General features: G+C 53.0%; 3 protein-coding genes across 3 annotated transcripts; 1 reads left to right on the top strand and 2 right to left on the bottom strand.

Annotated features, from left to right (window-relative positions):
• Positions 1 to 428: 428 nt before the first annotated feature.
• On the top strand, positions 429 to 2024 carry TrAFT101_001189 (uncharacterized protein; the record flags this gene model as incomplete). The annotated part of the gene is made up of 2 exons (XM_066126260.1): positions 429 to 577; positions 1997 to 2024. 2 exons carry the CDS (start codon positions 429 to 431, stop codon positions 2022 to 2024), a joined length of 177 nt encoding a protein of 58 aa, XP_065982361.1.
• Positions 2025 to 6447: 4423 nt separating this feature from the next.
• Positions 6448 to 12155, bottom strand: TrAFT101_001188 (uncharacterized protein). Its single transcript, XM_024899197.2, has 4 exons — positions 10637 to 12155; positions 8588 to 10458; positions 8246 to 8511; positions 6448 to 8156 (listed from the first exon to the last, which is right to left on the bottom strand). The coding sequence occupies exons 1-4, from the start codon at positions 10816 to 10818 to the stop codon at positions 7332 to 7334; spliced, it is 3144 nt and encodes a 1047-aa protein (XP_024765430.1). The 5' UTR covers positions 10819 to 12155; the 3' UTR covers positions 6448 to 7331.
• A 998-nt stretch (positions 12156 to 13153) lies between these two features.
• On the bottom strand, positions 13154 to 17048 carry TrAFT101_001187 (uncharacterized protein). The gene is made up of 2 exons (XM_066126259.1): positions 14372 to 17048; positions 13154 to 14264 (listed from the first exon to the last, which is right to left on the bottom strand). The coding sequence occupies exons 1-2, from the start codon at positions 16095 to 16097 to the stop codon at positions 13606 to 13608; spliced, it is 2385 nt and encodes a 794-aa protein (XP_065982360.1). The 5' UTR covers positions 16098 to 17048; the 3' UTR covers positions 13154 to 13605.
• Positions 17049 to 17211: the final 163 nt, after the last annotated feature.

The following is a 17211-nucleotide window of genomic DNA, read 5'->3' as shown; positions in this document are numbered from 1 at the left end:
CCAGCTTCTGGTTCAATTGTCATGTGTCCCATCCCAGCCAGCCAGCGCCGCACTCTTTTTCCTTCCCAGGTGGGGGTGGGTGCTGGAAAAGAGAAGGAAAAGACACCGAGCAGCTGGACGAGGAGGGGGAAGCGCCAGCGATCCGTGCCTGATTGGCCTAAAACGTGGCGTTGATGTTTGTTTTTTTGTTATTGTGCCCACTGCAAGGAGGGGAAGCACCATTGACTTTTTGATTTGGAGAGGCTGTGGCTAGAGAGGTACACGCAGCTTGCCATAGGCCCGTCGCTTGTACAGCAGCAGCTGTGTGCCCCGACCTAGTGCCTGTTTGAGCTGCAGCTGTTTCAGCAGAGGGCATCACTGATGCAGTATCATCCAATGTATGATGTATGGCAGCTACTAGTACTAGGTAGTAGTTGTAGTACATAGTAATGTCTCACCTCATTCATAATGCCGAATGGGAGGGGTTTGCCCGCAGCACCCATGACATCTCTCACACTTTTGCTACGCTACTCAAGTTCTTTACTTGCATCATCCTCATCGTCAACATTTCAATCCTTATCCTTCTGTATTCTATAGAGTTTGCAATTAATCATTTTCCAATTGACTTAATTCCAAGCTACGTATATAATCAAAGTTCCCTCCAGTGACCTATAGTATCCATCCAACCCACAACCACCGAGCTACCAACCACCATCAATCAAGGTAAAGTAAAATATCTACTACCTAATATATATACATATATCAACACACATAAAACAAAGAGCAAAACAAAACGTACACAGACAAACAAATCGAATAGTCTACTACCTACTACAAACACTCCTATCTTCACACAAACCCTTAATACCCTCGCACCCAATATCCATCCATCCCGCACACGCCTCTCCCGCCGCCGTGCCCCATCCCCCTCCCAAAAAATGGAGAACACAAAAAAAACCACAGATAGCAAGATAAAGAGAAAAAAAAGGTACAGGAACGAGGGGTGGCCATCCAATACCGGGTAAGGTAAAGTCGACACCACAACATACCCCTATGCAGAATTAGTCGTAGAGAGAAAATAAAAAATGCTACGGCCACGCCACGCCACCTTTCTCCTTCAAGAAAAAAAACCGACTTGCATCTACGTGTGTGTATCTGCCGATATTAACACTCCACCCCTTTTTTTTGTTGTTTCCATCCTTTTTGTCCATATCTTCGTTTATACACGCCTCTTGGACAGGTTTAATTCTCCGTATCACGTTTTCCAGGGTCCTACACCTTTTGGGTACTACCTCTCTAGTACCCGTTGCCGCATATCAGGGTGTACGTATATAAACAAAAGAGGCATTCAGCTTGACTTGTATTAATTGTTTTATTCACTCCGGAAAAGAAAAAACAACCACTCTTCTAAAAATCACTCAACTGGGCACAAAAAAAAAAAAAAAAAAAAAAAAAAAAAATAGCGAGTCAAACCAAAAAGAAAAGAACATGTAAAAGCGAAAGATTGCGTAAAAAAAACCTTCAAATTTTCGTCATTCAAGCATTGAGACCATTCCAAGAAGGAAAAAAAAAAAAAAAAAGAATAATTCTACCAGCATAAAACTACCAGCGTCCTACAAAACCCATGCTTTCAATCGCCCTTTCCTTCCTCTTCCAACAACCCTGAGAGACAAGTTTTACATAATTTGACGCCCTTTGTGAATCGACCTAACATAGTATAAAAGAAAAAAAAAATATGATGAAAAAAGAGAGAAAGTTCAAGTAGAAAAAAAAGGAGAAAAAAGAGAAAATGAAAAAAAAAAAAAAAAAAAAAAAAAAAGAGCGAGCTCATGGCTTAGAAAGCGTACAGGCCTATGCTTCAGTAGCTATTCAGACAGACTGGGGTTGGAAATAAATCACCCTCATCTTAAGCAAACGGGAAAAAAAAGAAAAGAAAAAGAAAAAGGAGAAATGAAGAAACGAGACCAAGAAAACACATACATCATATACTTGCATGATAACAATGTCATAACTAAAGGGAACGAACCGACATCACCGTTTCTTAAACGCCTCTCCGTATGTAGTAGTACTCCGTAGACCGGAACGACCGACCGACTGCTCTCCAGGTTCCCAATGTATATTTCAAAGACCGGTACGCCAGTTTTGGAAGGTTGGAAGGAGGGAGGTTGGGGATGGACAGACAGACGCAGCGAGAGATATAGAGGTAGAATGTAGAGATAAAGATGAGAAGATGAAGATGAATGTTGTGGATGCCGATGTGGATGCCGATGTAGATGTAGATCGAGTTAGGAAGCTCTCGCATCTGTCTTGTCTTGCCTTAGACAGTCGTATTGCCTCCGCCTGCCGCGCCGCCTTCATGACCAGCCAGCCTTTCCCTTTGAACCATGACCCTCTGGTTGCAAATGTCAATAAACATTTCAAACTTTTCAATAATCTTGTCCTTCTCCACCAGCTTGGCCTTGAGCTCTTCAATCTCCTTTTGCTTTTCCTCTTCCACCTTCTTGAGGTCCTCGCGCGCCTTAGCCAGCTCCCGTCGCAGGTCCGACCGGATTCGATCTTCGGGCGATGGCAGCGGCTTGGTGTATATGGCCGGCCTGTTCTCCGCCAGGCCCGTAGCCACCTTCTGCGGATTGCGGTTGATGGCCGCCCGAGCATTGTAAATGTCCCTCGGCAGCAAGTGACAGTCAGGGTTGTCCGTTTGGAGAATCTGGAGTGTTTCAGATACGCCTGCACCTATATATAGGATCGGTTAGCGAGAATTTCCATCCAACAAGATGCTTTCTCCCTCTCTCCATCTTCTCTCCATCTTCTCTTTCTTTCTTCTTCAAAACAAGCAAGGTGCAATGTAATACTAACCATTCTCCTTAAGCTGCTTCACGGCAGCAACCATCTTGCTGTCAAGCTTCCTAGCCGCCGGGTGATTTGACGGGCTCTCGCTCGGTCCATGGTTGTGTTGCAAATGCGAGGGGTCGGGTCGGTAACGGATGGTCCATTGGGTCCGCTGCTCAATGGCAAAGAAGCCAAAGGGACAATCGCATTTCCTGGAAGATGTCTTTCGTTTCCTGAATTCGGGGCTGACTCGGCTCGGCGGCTTGCCAGCTCGATCACAGACAAACAACACCTTCTTGAGACCAGGGACAGTTTTCTTGGATCGGCCAATGACAATAGCATAGCCCACCGAGGTGCAGTAACGCAAAACAGCTTTCTGTACAGCTTCTAGCGTTGGATAGCTGCCACCCTCGGGGGGTGGTGACATCATCTCTCCCATGGGGGCGATTGCCAATGAGTCGTTCATGAGTTTGGATGGAGCCAGTGTGCTGTCCCCCTCCTCACCCTCTTGCTGACCGTCCATATCTATATCATCTCCTGCATGACCATCCTGTTGCTGCTGGGGGATAGGCTCAGGTTGCTGGGCAGCAGCAGCTCGCATTTGTTGTTGCTGCTGCTGCTGCTGTTGATGTTGTTGTTGCTGCTGCTGCTGGTGATGCTGCTGCTGCTGTTGGTGTTGTGCCTGGGCCTGGGCCTGCGCTTGAGCTTGGGCTTGATGCTGCTGGTGTTGCACCTGGTGTTGCACCTGTTGCTGAACCGGCTGGGGTACCTGCTGCTGCACCGGCTGCTGAGTCTGAGCCTGAGGCAGTTGTAGCTGTTGCCGCGAAGGTTGCTGCTGTTGCTGCTGTTGTGCCGCCTGCTGTTGCTGTTGCTGCTGCTGCTGCTGCTGCTGCTGCTGTTGCGCCGCCTGCTGCTGGGAGCGAGAGTGTACATGATGCAGCTGTTCTTGTTGGTGCTGCTGAGCTTGATGTGCTTGCTGCTGAACTTGCTGAACCTGATGTGACTGATGTGCTTGATGTCCCGGGTGGGAGGGATGAGTCTGATGCGCCTGCTGGTGCTGGGCATAAGCAGGATGATGCGGCTGTTGTTGCTGAGGGTGATGTTGCTGAGCCGCCTGCTGGGCCTGTTGGTGCTGCTGCTGTACAGCCTGCTGCTGTTGTTGCTGTTGTTGCTGATGCTGCTGAACGGCCTGTTGGGCCTGCTGCTGCTGCTGCTGCTGGTGATGCTGTTGCTGCTGCGCGTGGCCCGGATGCCCGCCCAATGCCTGCTGCGACGGATGCTGCGGATGCTGTTGCGGATGATGCTGCGGATGATGTTGCTGATGAGAGAGGATGGAATCGTGGGTGACGGACTGGTTCATGGGGCCCGGGAAGAGCATCGGCGGCGGGTTCGACTGCGGCTGGATCTGCTGCCGCGGCGGAGCAGTCCGCTGGCGCGGCATGTTGATGGCGTTTGGCGCATGGACATTGGGCGCCCGCGACGAGGCGCTCGCGACGGTTGCGTTGACCGAGGCGGGCGTGTTGAAGAGGTGCTGGTGCTGGGCATACGCGCTCTGCGGCGGTTGCTGCGGATAGGCCTGCGACTGGTACGGCGAGGCGGCCTGGGGGGCCGGCGACTGCTTGTTCGGCTGGTTTGCGTGCGACGGGGGGAAGGCGCTGCGTCTGAAGCCGGCCTGCGGGAAACTCAGGCCATGCGCGTTGGACCCGGACGGGCCCAGGCCGGACATGATGGGCTGGCGATGGCGAGCAGCAGAGACGCGGCGAAGCTATGGCGAGGAGAGTCGCGAACACGCAATCGCACCAACCGGCGGCGGCAGGGCGTGAGTCGTCGTCAGCCGCCCGTCGCGGCTTTCGGATCGGTCGATCGCGACGGTCGGCGTCGAACGCTGGCTGCGAGCGCGGCCGATTCTGTCTATCGTCGACTCGTCTTGCTCTCCCGGCAAAATCCAGAAATCTGGTTCTTCGTCTTTTGCAGCGACGAGCAAACCCGGAATCCTGGTTCGGGGGTGTCGTTAATGGGGCTGGCAGAGGCGTGCAAAGCGTGGAGGTGCGCGCTGGGTAGGAGGTGTGGGCAGAATGACGAAGGAGAAAAAAAATAAAAAGGCAAACTGGTGTGCGTTGGGGAACCTTGGGGGGTTGAGAGAGGGGGTTTGATATGGAGAGGGAAGGGGGGGGGGGGGGGGGGGTCCTTTGACAAGCACAAGCAAGATCTAAGATGGAGGGGGGGCGAGGCTCTAGTTTTTCTTCTCGTTTCTTCGCCGTCCTCGCTGCGCAGGCAGTGTCAATCCCGGGCGGCGTCACAGTGGGCTCCACGGCTGGGACTTTCGGCCCCTTCTCTCTTTCCTTTGCGCCTGCTGGCGTCGTTGCTTTTTTTTTCTGCGCTCTGGCATGGATTTGCGATGGGATGGGATTTATTATGGGCTGGGCTCAGAATGGGGGCCGTGGCCGGCAATTTTTGATCAATTTTTTTCCTCACGCCCAATTCGCTGGAGACGGCAGGGGGTCGCTCCCTTTGCGCACTGTGCGCTGCGTCGGCACTGCCCCCCCAGCTCTGCTGCCTGCGTCTGCCGTACCGCCAGGTAGCGCGGTACTCTGGGGCACTAGCAGTGGTACATGGGCGCCGCAGCAGCTGTCTGTACAAGTACTAGCATCTGTCGACCCTGGGTTAGAGTCGGGCCCTGGGAGGCAAACGATCGTGACACATCGCGGCAGCACAAACAGAGTTTAACCGCCATCGACGATACCCTGTCGCTGCTCGAGGCCGCTGGGTCGCACGGGGGGTTGAGCCCAGAAGCAGCACAAATGCGCTCCTGTTCCTGTTCAGCCCTATCCGCCGCCGCATCGAAAAGGCCGCATCCCCCAGAATCCTTCAGCGGCGCGCATTCGGCGGCCGTGGACGTAGCACGAGCTGCTTCGCGCACGCCGTGCTCTGCTGCCGCCGCCTGGGAGCAGAGCTTCTGTAGCGGGTACCTTGGGCGCGAGGTACTGGCCGCCGTACTGCGGTACCTTGGTTGACCTCGAGCTTGCCTGGCGCCTGTCCCAGCGCTGCTCCGTCATCATACCGCGAGCGTGCCAAGTATAGTACATGCCAGACTTCTTGTGCTCCCTTGCTCCCTGCCTCTCCCATGGGCTCCGAAGCTCTGCATTTCAAATCGCCCAGCGCCGTCAAATCACCGCCTCAGAACGCTTGCCCCGGCGCCCCTAAAAAACCCGCTACGCCGGCCACTTTGCGCCTGCGCCATGTGATGTCAGCCCGCCGAGAAAAAACTTACGTGAGCGTCCGCCCAATCCCACGCCGCCATCCATGCATTGGCTGCTCCCAGCACGCGCCCACAGGTGCCGAGCGAGCCCGGGACAGTGCCAGAAGCCCGTCTCTCGCACGCGGTCTTGGCTTGAGGCGGGACGCGGGAAGCTGGTCACCTGCTAAGATGCAATTTGCACAGCAAAATGGGCATTCTGCAGCTTCGATTGACGATCCGAGGGAGCAACCCCGGCAGTAGCAGCATGCCACTGCAGTGGATCGCACAGCTGAGATGAGATGCCTGGCATGTTTCATCTCCCTCTGTACAGTACGAGCGCTCTGTGTTCGCTCTGTGCGAGCTGACAGGTTCGCTGCGACGCGCTACCCATAGGCTGGAGCCCCGTTTCTGCGTCTATAAAAAGGCTTGCTTTGTAAATTGTACTATTCGAGCGTGTTGCTTTGCGCCACTCTGCGCATGCTGTACAGTACAGCAAAAATTATAGTAGTGACAGCTCCATGCCGCCAAAACGCCAGTTCCTCCCTTGACGTGGGACTTTTCGGCTCGGCCACACGGCCCGTCAGCATCCAGACCCTGTATGGGCACAGCCTCTGCCGTCACTTTCTTTGCTTGCTTTATGCATTGTCTGCTGCAGCATCTCTCACCATGACAACGTTTCATCGGAAACGAATCCGCAGTAAAATGGTATACAAACAGATGGAAGGGGAATAAGAAGTTGAAGAAAGAAGAATAGAAAAGGGAAAGAAGAGAAAGAGAAAGAGAAAGAGAAAGAGAAAGAGAAAGAGAGAAGAGAAAGAAACACTGAAAGCCGGTGCATTGCACGTATCATGGAGGGAGGTATGAATGCATTTCTCGCCGTGGCAGCTCTCATACGTCACCTCTATCCCTTGCCGCTAGGTCATGCCCAATGTCAACCCAACGCTGTGCATATCATTTTCGCTATGTGAATGCAGCCCAAGGCCGCCCATAAATACTCGGTGTATATCAAATCATTATATCTCATCGTGGTCAAAATTTCCAAGTTGCGCCTCGCCTGTTTCTCGCTCGCTTATGGCATGTCTATACATTATCCAATGACCCATGACAAAAGAAAAGAAAAAAAAAAGAGGGAAAAAAAAAATTGTCCGCCGGCTAAGAGGGTATGAAAAAACATCTAGAGAGACCAATAAAAAAAAGGTAAAAGAAAAAAAAGAGAAGGATAGTAGAGTGAAGGCAACGACCTAGAGATCATACACATATACAACGTATACACAAGTATAGATCATCAATCGCCGCCGCCGCCACCCTCCGACGGACGTTTCCTCTTGCGCGGTCGCCGGCCCTGGTTCCCCTCGCCATCGACAAAATGTCCCTTCTCAATCTGGTGCTGTCGTAGGTTATCCGCGCGTTTACTGTATTGGCTTGTGCAGCCGGGATATGGACATCGGAATATCTGTGGGTTCTCGCTGTGTATCGTCTTCATGTGCTTGGCCATGCTGCCCACAAACCACCTAGGATCGCCCTTGGGCCGATAGCCGCATATCTCGCAGCAGCTGTCAGATTCGACCTTTGCTGTTGATGCTGTTGCTGGTGGTGGTGCTGTCGCTGTAGGCTCTGGTTTGCTGGGTGCTGAGGCATTCGGCGGCATCAGCGGATCCTCCTCCATCAGCTGCATAGTAGTGTCAGTACCCAGACCCAGAGGCGCTGCAGGTGTGGCTGCAAACGCTACTGACTCGACCGTTGTTGGCCCTGACGTCCACTCCGCTGCGCCCATGAGTGGGGCCCCGACAGCAGACGCCGACTCGGGCATATCACCATCGGCGTCTGGATTGAGGTTCACCATTGACTCAAAATCAAAGCCGTCAAAGTTAACTCCCATGATGGCATCGAGTGTTTCAGTGGAAAGGCCCGATGATTCTACCCCGGTCCTAACAGGCACGACCGCCGAGCTTCTACCAGGCTCACTAATTAGCGATTTCATGACTTGGACGCCGCATCGATGATATGTTGACCGGGAGTTGGAAAAAGGCCTTTGTGCGTATAGCTGATCTGTATTCTCTCGAACAACCGCGATAAACTCGTCGAAGAACACATCGGAGGGGAGATAAGTCTGCATGTTTGCAACTCTTGTTAGCCCATGCATACAAGTGCTTTTTTTTTTTTTTTGGAAATAAAAAAGTGGCTCTCTCTCTTTCTTACCTTCCCAGCTTGCATCAGCTCCAGCTCCAGCCGCCGCACGGTTCCCACTCCACCAGAGTTGACCTGGCCAATAAGTTGTTTCATGCCCAGCTCGGATCCTGGAAAGTGAGAGTACTGGTGAGAAAATATGTTTTCAATTATGAATCTAGTGGTAATGGCAAACGGCGAATTGGCACCCGCTGCAAGGCTGTCCTTGTAGTGTTGGTCGGCAAGTGCAGAGGGTTGTCCTCTATAGCTGTGTTCATGTAGCGTTTCGTACTCGAGTTCTACAGATTCAATGGTTAGCCTAGGCGAAAGGGAAAGGAATAGGAAAGAGAGTAAAAAAAGGACAAGTGAGCATACCATCCAAAAAGTATGCCGCAAGTAGTACTAGTGGATCAGATCTCAATCCATGTAGAGAACGTTCTGGCTGTTTGCCCTTTGAGTCTGAGATCGGTGGGCTTGATTGCAATAGTTGGATAATCTCGTCGTTGTCCACTTCACAGTGCTCCCAAAGGGTGATGACGACTTCAATGAACGATGTCCTGTCAGGTTCAGAGAACCAGCTGCTATACAATAGTGCCTGCTTGAAGAGAGTAGCAGCACGTTTCGAGGCATCGTGTTCATGGATCACCAGAGACAGAGAGAAGACGACGTGGATGAAGCATAAGAGGTCTAGAGGTGATGCATTTTGGCGGCCTTCTAAGATGTCCGCCATGGTTTCCAAACCAGCCACTGCGACAGAGGAGAGAGACATCTGGCACAGCCTCTTCATGAGAGCATTCTGGTTGATGGACTCGAGTTTGTTCCTAGAGTCGGCAATGTGCATCCGTAGTGCGTCTTGAACGGATCTGGCTAGAGACTGTGTAACAGTGTTGAGGCTAGAAGAGGCGACATCATGTAGTAGAGCTGGTTCCGAGGTCTGCCGCGGCGGTGGTGGTGGTAGTTGTGGTGTTAGGGCAAGGTTGATGTTGGTAGTTGAGGGTAACGGAGGGCCAATGGGCATTTGGAATGGTATATCGGCATTGAATGAAAAGGCAGACTGGTCCAGGCTCATGTGAGCTTGAGTCTTTTGAGGATCCATGGCGGTGGGAATGTCATCAAACATGGGGATGTCAGCAGGAAGCTCAGATGGACAAGAGTTGGCAACCATGTTTTCAAACTCTGAGTTGCTGAAAGGAATAGGTCTTGTCGAGATGGTATTAGTAGTTGCAAAAGGGCCCGAGGGCAGGAGGCTCTGAGGGCTAATGAGGTCGTCAGGTGACGTCAAGGTTGACTCGAGGCCTGACGTCTTTGTCCATCCACCGGACCAGCCCGACATGGGCGAGATATTATAGCTGGCGGTGCTATCAGTGCTATCGGTGCTGTCTGTGCTGGCGGTCGACCGGACAGAGGAGCTCGGCGCCAGCACCTTGCTTCGACGGCTTGCTTGGCCTCGAAACTGGTCTAGGTGCGTGTTGACCTGCAGTGTTGGACGATCAACCAACCTTCCGTGAATGGGCTTCATCAGGCTTTGTGGTGCCACAGTTGGGGGAGATGGTGGTGACGGCCTCCAATTTATGAAATCTGATTCCATAGTCGATGGCAGCGGTACGGCTACCGGGTGGGAGCCTGGTGGTGAGATGGGGAATGTGGATGGGGGGAGACAGGGGACCATCCCAGGGGCGGGTATAGCCTCTGTCTCGGTCTCACACTCCGGGATAGTGGGGAGCAGCACCTCGCTCGAACCGATCTCATGTATCTCGGTCGAGAACAGCTCGGCCTGCGGAGGGAGAGGCGTAGGCGCTGTGGGCGTGAAGACGGACTCGTAGCTCGGAGGCTCTTGCTCGTCCTCGCCCCCACTGCCGCCGCTGGCAACTGGGCCTATTCCCATGGAGGCGGCCAGAGCAAGGCCCTGAGACTTTGGTTTGTGGCCCAACGAACTGAAGAAGCTCTTTGCCATGGTCACGATCTTCCTCCTCTTGGACGGGTGCCCCAGACAGCGCCTGCACTTGACGTCGCTGAGCTGCTCGGGCTTTTCGCAGTCGTAGCACCAGTACTCCCCCCCGGCGAGGTGATCGCACAAATACAGGTGTTGGAGCATGAGCTCATGGTTGGGGAATCTCTTCCGGCAACGAAGCAACGGGCACTCCCGCCGCTCCTCTGGGGTCATCTTTTGACAGGCATTGCGCTTGACGGCCGCCCATACAATGAATCTGTGCAAGGCACACTCGTCGCTCGAAGTACTGCGTGAGCTTCAGGACGGCGAGAAACAAACCGACTGTCAGCATATCACACCGTAGTGAAGTAAAGGAGAGGGAGCAAATAGGGAGGCAGAGAAAAAGATTGAGAGATAGACAAGGGGTGGAAGACATCAACCGAGTGTATCGTCTCTTGCTTTCTCCCTACGAGTCGGGATGGCTTTTCACTTACACACACGAAGTCGGCATCTCGTCGTCGACAGACGAAGTCACTGAGGATGCCGAAGAGCTGCTGCTGGAAGCAATTGTCGACGTCCGCCGTGGACCCAAACGACCGGCGGTTGGGCTACGGACTAGAGGCCGTAGGGCTAAGGCGGCGGCGACACCAGGGTCGTCAAGCTTCTTGTTTTCCATGGCGGTCTGAACCTATCCTTGCCCAGGTTCTCGTCGTCAGGTACCGCAGTATAGTTTATGGGGCAAAAAAAGGTCACCAAACAAGGCCCCCTCGTGTGGAGATGATCTCTGGTAAGGGGAGCAGGTCAAGACAGGAAGAAGGAGGACCAAAACAGAATGTGGCAAAATGTAAGAAGGCAGAGTGAGGAACGGCCACTGCTCAGGCACCGTCCATGGTGTTTTTGTTTCTTTCTCTACTCGCATAGGCTGCGGCTGGAGCCTTGGAGGCAGCTTTGCCAGACGGGAGGTCCTACGCAGCGAATGAGACGAAGAGGTCTAGGACTTTGCCGGGGCGACTAAGTAGGACTCGGGGCAGGGGTATCCCGTTTGGGTGTGACCTGTTGGCATGGCCTGCCTGCGGCTGATTTTTCGTCGATTCCGCAGTGGCCCTTGGGCAAGGCGACAGAGGAGGAGGGGAGGGGGCACGAGGGATCCTCCCCAATGGGCCTATTCGCTGCGTCTGCCAGGCTGATCCCTGCGCCAGTGCGCCCCCAAATCGGCCGCCCCCCCAGACTGTGGCTTGAGCACGCCGAACAGCATGTCGTGGTTGGCATCGAGCGTGCAACGGGCACGCTGTAGTCAGCCGGCATCACGGGCGTCTGCTGGCCTCGGGGTTCTGCGATGCTGAGATGAGGGAGCCCAGCCCAAGCGCCAGCCCCGAGCCTGCTAGTGCCGGTCTATTGCGTAACGGCTCGTATGGGGGCAGCAGAGGCCGTCAGAGGCGCCGTGAGCTGCGCTGTGCTGTGCTGTGCTGTGCTCAATGCTAGCAGCGGTAGTGCCATCAGATCGCGACGCCAAAAGGAAAATCCCGTGAGCACCGTCCGGGCCTAGGCGAACCGAAGGGCCTCTGCGCCACATCCAGGCACAAAAGAGAGATAAAGCTGAGGCGCAGAGCGGCGCTAGTATCTGACCATGAATGAACCAAGCGGGCATCATCGCGTCTCTCTGCAGGGAAGCGGCAGCAGGAAATCGTCAATGATGACGTTTTGATTGGCCTTCTTTCTCTTCGCTTCTCTTCTTCCAGTGCCCGTTTTTGTGGTGCTTGTCTCAGATGCGATCACGATCACTCTGCCCTGCTTTTCCTCTTCTTTTTCCCTTTCCCCATGCCGCCGGGAGAGGCATTTTCCCCTCTTACACGAAGCAGCAAAGCAGCGACTCTCCATAGACCCATTTTAAGAGCCTCTTCCGGCTCCCCACTTCTCTCCTCCTTTGGCTTCTGGCTGCCACCGCCAAACTCGCTGAGCCGTGACCGCTCTTCGGCAGCTGATGATGACGCCCGGCGCCCCTTATTAGGTCTTGACCTGCCCAAGCCATGCATACAAATCATACATACATACATAATAACTGCATCGTGCTCCGTACTCATACATACATACTACATGCTTTGGCGTCGTTTTTGCTGGCATTCATGTGGTGAAGCCACGTCAACTCTCTCGAGTGGGGGAGCATTGGATGACTTTTACTTCATTTTTTGCTGGCATTGCTGCAGGGACTGCTGCTACCTAGTAGTAGTGTGTACTATTGCCTATTACAGACACCTCGGCAGTATAGTACCTAAGCAATATAGTAGGCTAGGTAAGGTACCTAAGGTACGTTAGCAGTATAATCCTAGAAACCCAAGGATGCCGAATTCTTGGACTTTTTTTTCTTTTTAACAAGATTTTACTGCCGTCCAACATGAAAGAGAAAATAAAATCCTCTTCAGCCACACACACACACACTTTGTCGCTCTTGTTCCTGGCCCCGGTACCACCGAGACACAAGAGAAATCCTTCTCGCGTCCCCTCGCACCACTCAAGGCGTCCTCAACCCCCCCCCAACTGATCCTAATCGTAGCAGTAGTACTACTCCGTAAGTGGCCAGCGTGATAACCTATATGCAAGTATGCCCACAGGCCAACAAGCCACATGCCGCGAACAAGCAAAAACCACCGTTGTGTGGCTGTTGGCGCCAGGGATAATCGTCTCCACGTCCTCAGCAGAGTGGCCGCTCAAGGCACTTACAAGGCCCTACAAGGCTGACTCGCGCTCCTAGTCTTAGCTCGGTTCCGTAAGACGCCGAGCCATGCTTGTCTCAGCTACATGCATACCATACAGAGCATTCCTTGACTTGTCTGGTTGAGCTATCCACTCGATTTTGGGCAAGTAAACCACCACCACTATCCCGGATTGGATGCCTCTTGCAGTGAGATGCTTCTGCAGGCGTCGATTTCGAGCATCCGGCTATTTTACTCGATTCATACCGCGTGTCAGCAGCAGTGGCGACATGTCACCTTGACAACGTTTCTTGTGGTAACATCGTTTTAGAAACTAGTAGTAGTTATCAATTCTTTTGGGAATTGTTGTTCAATAGTTGACAATTGGGAGCTTTTTTTAGGCATACAAGGAAGGCATGTGGTGAATTCAACAACTCGCTGCAACACAATGATGACAATGATAATAATAGAAGATACCCAAAACCCCTCATGGCAAACAAGTTGTGATATCCCAACACAGTGGGGAGTTTCTCTCTCACTCCCGCCATACTCCGTAATCTATATGTACATAAGGAAAAATACTTTGGCTAAAAAGAGGGCTTTAACATGTAATATGATGCCGTAATGCGGGTGGTGTGTAGTGGTGTGTAGTGGCGTGTAAGTGTATGTGTGACTTGACAAAGAAAAAGAAAAAGAAAAAAAAAATAGATAATGAGACTGATAAGTGCGTCCCTTTTTTACAAGGTGGGTTCGCTTGCTTGCTGTTGGTTGAGCTATAGCAACTTGCTTTTCGCCATAACTTCTCTCAATACTCTGAGCTTGTCTTCCGTAACTCGGATGGCCTCTTGGATTTCTCGCTCGTCCATCCTTTCTTCTCTCACCCTCTCCTCCAATGTTCTAGGATCTGCTTCTCGCTTGCGAGCGTTTGACCTTTCCACGGAAAGGCGCTCCAGGCTTACGCGCTCTTCTAGCCACCCCCAAAGTTCGCTGTCCTCTCTGCGCCACATCTCGTCGTAAGCCGCAAGACGATACGCGCTGTTCATGGAAGGATCTGGGCCCTGCGGTGCGGGGCTTCTGTTGTTCGGCGTGAGGCCAAATCCGAACCATGTCGCAACCAGCAAGCCCACCAAGAGCCCATAAACAATGTTTCCCGTGAGAATCGGCTTGAGAATATCGACAATGGGCTCCAGGATTCCTCGTGCCGGCTCGAACAAGCCCCAGTTTGCCTCTTCCTTCTTGGCACGCGCACCTGGGTTGATAGATTCCGTGGATGACTGAAGTGCCTTGCTCTTCTTGCCCTTCTTTTTCGACTTTGCAGCCCCGTTTCCATTAGTAGAAGCTCGCGATCGTGTAGAAACTGCTGCCTTCAAGGCAGCAAACAAGTCCTTGCAATACTGGGCCTGACCCTCGTTGACGTTCTTTTCAATGGTGCCTACAAAGTAGTATGTTAGTAGGCAGTAATTAATTATAGCCAACCGATTGAAGGCAGAAACAAGAATACGAGAGTTAAGTTGGGGTTTGAAAAAAAAAATTACGTACCTTTCAGCCAACTCTTGCCACTCCATTCTGTAGTGCAGTTGACTTGTACCCGAGTGGCGTTATTCTCACCCCAGGACAGACAGTACTTGGTCTTGACGCGGAAGATGTTGCCGTTGGGAACGTCCGGGTTTTGCGTCACTACACTCACATTGACTGCCTTTTCGTAGTCGATGTTGTCCACGGTTTCGGTGACAATGCATTTTGTTTGCTTCGGTCCAATCGGAGCATACAAAGGCTTAATGTAAGTGAACCCTCGAGTGCGGCTATCTGGGCTCATGCCCTTCTTATCCTCCATTTGTAGGTCGAAGCATTTTTGGTTCTCTGTAATCCACTTGCCCATCCACTCAGCAGAAGCCTCGCCGAAGAGCATAGAGAATACCTTGCCCAACGGAGCTGGGATAGTTTCATCGGCCAAAAACTTGTCGTAGTGTGTCTCGCCGTCACCGCAGTCAGTCGGAGCGTGGGCTGCCGGACCGGGGAACGATCCGGCGCCGGCTGCTGGAGATTGCCCATCGGCAGTCGCGTCAAGCACGGCGGCACTGGGAGCGGGAGCGCCAGATATCTTCCGATTTGCTTTGGCAGTGTCTCCGCCGGCGCCACCGGCGTCTGCGACCTGGATTTCGGGAGCATGGTCGCTCTCTTCTTCATCATAGAAGTCATCGTCATCGTCGCTGCCTTCTTCAGAATCAGATCCAGCTGGGGTCTCCGGCTCCACGTTTCCAGACTCGACGTCAAGTTTTTCGGTCTTGTCACCACCAGTGCCCTCAAGCCGAACTCCATTTAGCGTGCTAGTCAAGGTCGGATGGCCAAGCTTCCAGATGTTGACAATCAGATCGTAAGTGGCGTCTCTGCTAGTGAAACTGGCAAAGATGTGCTTTGCATGCAAAGTCGATATCATCAGTCCGTTTTTGAAGACCAAGGCTGTGCTTCTCTTCTCCACGGATACTATCTCGTCAAAGCTCATAACCAGAGTCGTTGTCCATCCGAGGATGTTACTGCTGAAGCAGAGGTGGCCCTCTGATACATATAATCGGCCGTGCGCGAGAATCTCTCTCTGTAGCGCACAGCTGTAGTCCTCAATAAGGTAATCGTCATCTGGCACGCTCTTGAATAGGCTGTGAAAGTCACGGTTCCTCTTTTTACTAGCAATGGCAAATCCCGTGAGCTTCGGAGCAGTGGCCCCAGGAGCTGCTGGTGCGACTGTGTTCGTAGTAGCCGTAGAACTTCCTCGTTTCCTCTGGGTGTCGCTTGTTATGCTACCGGCCCGCTGTACTCCATCCCCTTGGCTAGATTGCGAAACTCCTTGCTCTCCCTCCGCTGCTTCGTACAGCGACCTGGGCCTGCTCAGCGTTCCGTCGAGTGCATCATCCCCCGGCCTGGTTTGACTGTCAGCTGGTGCCGATTCTGATCGCGTGCGTGTATCGTTGAGGTCTGGAAATCGAGATGTTTCGGTGGCCGCCATGGCTGCTGGTGGCTCTACAATGCCAAGTTGACTCAAACTAAGTTCGCCGGTTCCAATTGTCTTGATGGCCGACTCCTTTTTATCCATTACGTCGCTCGACTGAGGCTCAGATGGTGGGGGTTCGACTCGGTCGGTTTCTGGGACAGGGGATGATTGTGGCTTAGACGCCAGATTCGTCCGACTCTTGTTTCCTCCAATTCCAATGGCGCCGCCCTGAATATTGCTACTAATACTACTTGCAGCGTTTTGGGCAACCGAGAACATGGAAGAGAAGAATCCTGCTGAGCTCGGGGTCTGGACTTCGTTGCCTTCAGGGGTCGGTGAAAGTGGTGCAAGGGTGATGTTGGACAGTTTGCTGGGCCCTATACTCGCAGATCCCGATTTCGTTCTTCGATGCGCGCTTATGGCGTGGGAAGAAGACGTGCTATCCCCATTCGAGGCGGGCTCTGAAATGACAGGCGGCAGCTGCCTCTCTTGGTGCAAGACGAACGGACTTGTTCGCTCGACCGGCGTCGGTGGGGTGTTTACAATGACGGGGCCAAACTGATCGTCGCTTGTCGAAGGCCGAGCAGGCGATGTCGAGATCCTCGCCGGCGGGACGATTGAATGCTTTTCAGGGGATGAAGTCGTCTTGGCCGCGGCAGGCGGTTCGGGGAGTTGGGCTATCTCGCTTAGGCGCTCCTTGGACGCATTGGGAGACGAGCTCCTGGAAGATCCACGGCGGAGGCGCCTAGACAAGAGAGACGGCCGTCGTTCGCTCGTCGGAGGGTCGAAGTCGGTCACTTGTACGACGGGAGACGACGCTGCCAGGTGTCCGGCATGCGACGTGAGGGATGTCGTGGCCGAGCGAGATAGTGGGGGGCGAGAGCTGCTTCTGATTCGGTGTCAGAGCTCGATGCGACGCCTTGAAATGAAGACAAGTGCATGCAGAGAGGGGGCTGAATCGCATACGTGGGCTGAGGCTAAGAAGTGCAGCAAATGCGAATACGAGCCAAACAAGAAGGGGAAAAAAAAAATAGAAAAAAATGCGGTGCGTGCGAGAAGAGAGAGAAAAATGGCAAATGGATCAATGGAGCGAAAGACAACGGCGAAAGACAAAGACCCAAAACTGCGCTGTGTGGCACGTTGAAGGAGCGTGCGCTTGGGCGGTGACGCTCTGGAGGGAAAGACGCAAGGAGGGAGTCCGTATTAAGTGCAGATTGGCAGCATGCAAGGCTACCTTGCGCTGCCGCTGCCTGTCATTCCGCCACTGGCGAGACGACGAGACAGACGTAAAACCGGCATTTTCAATAGCAGGCAATGCAAGAAAGTGCAGACAGACCAAGAGCAAAGCTGGTTACGCAGAATGAATGTCGACTTACCGGTCAGACTCTCCATC

Source organism: Trichoderma asperellum, chromosome 1 (genome assembly GCF_020647865.1).
Source record: "Trichoderma asperellum chromosome 1, complete sequence".
In the NCBI taxonomy this organism is placed as follows: Eukaryota; Fungi; Ascomycota; class Sordariomycetes; order Hypocreales; family Hypocreaceae; genus Trichoderma; species Trichoderma asperellum.
This window is presented reverse-complemented; position numbering and strand designations above follow the sequence as displayed.

Excerpts from the sequence above, each read along its gene's own strand:
- TrAFT101_001188 (XM_024899197.2), bottom strand. The coding sequence starts at position 10,818 with ATGGAAAACAAGAAGCTTGACGACCCTGGTGTCGCCGCCGCCTTAGCC. Across the intron at positions 10,459-10,636 it reads GAGATGCCGACTTCGTGTGT|CTCACGCAGTACTTCGAGCG; the intron begins GTAAGTGAAAAG and ends GCCGTCCTGAAG. Across the intron at positions 8,512-8,587 it reads TGCGGCATACTTTTTGGATG|AACTCGAGTACGAAACGCTA; the intron begins GTATGCTCACTT and ends TTGAATCTGTAG.
- TrAFT101_001187 (XM_066126259.1), bottom strand. The coding sequence starts at position 16,097 with ATGTTCTCGGTTGCCCAAAACGCTGCAAGTAGTATTAGTAGCAATATT. Across the intron at positions 14,265-14,371 it reads TGGCAAGAGTTGGCTGAAAG|GCACCATTGAAAAGAACGTC; the intron begins GTACGTAATTTT and ends ACTACTTTGTAG.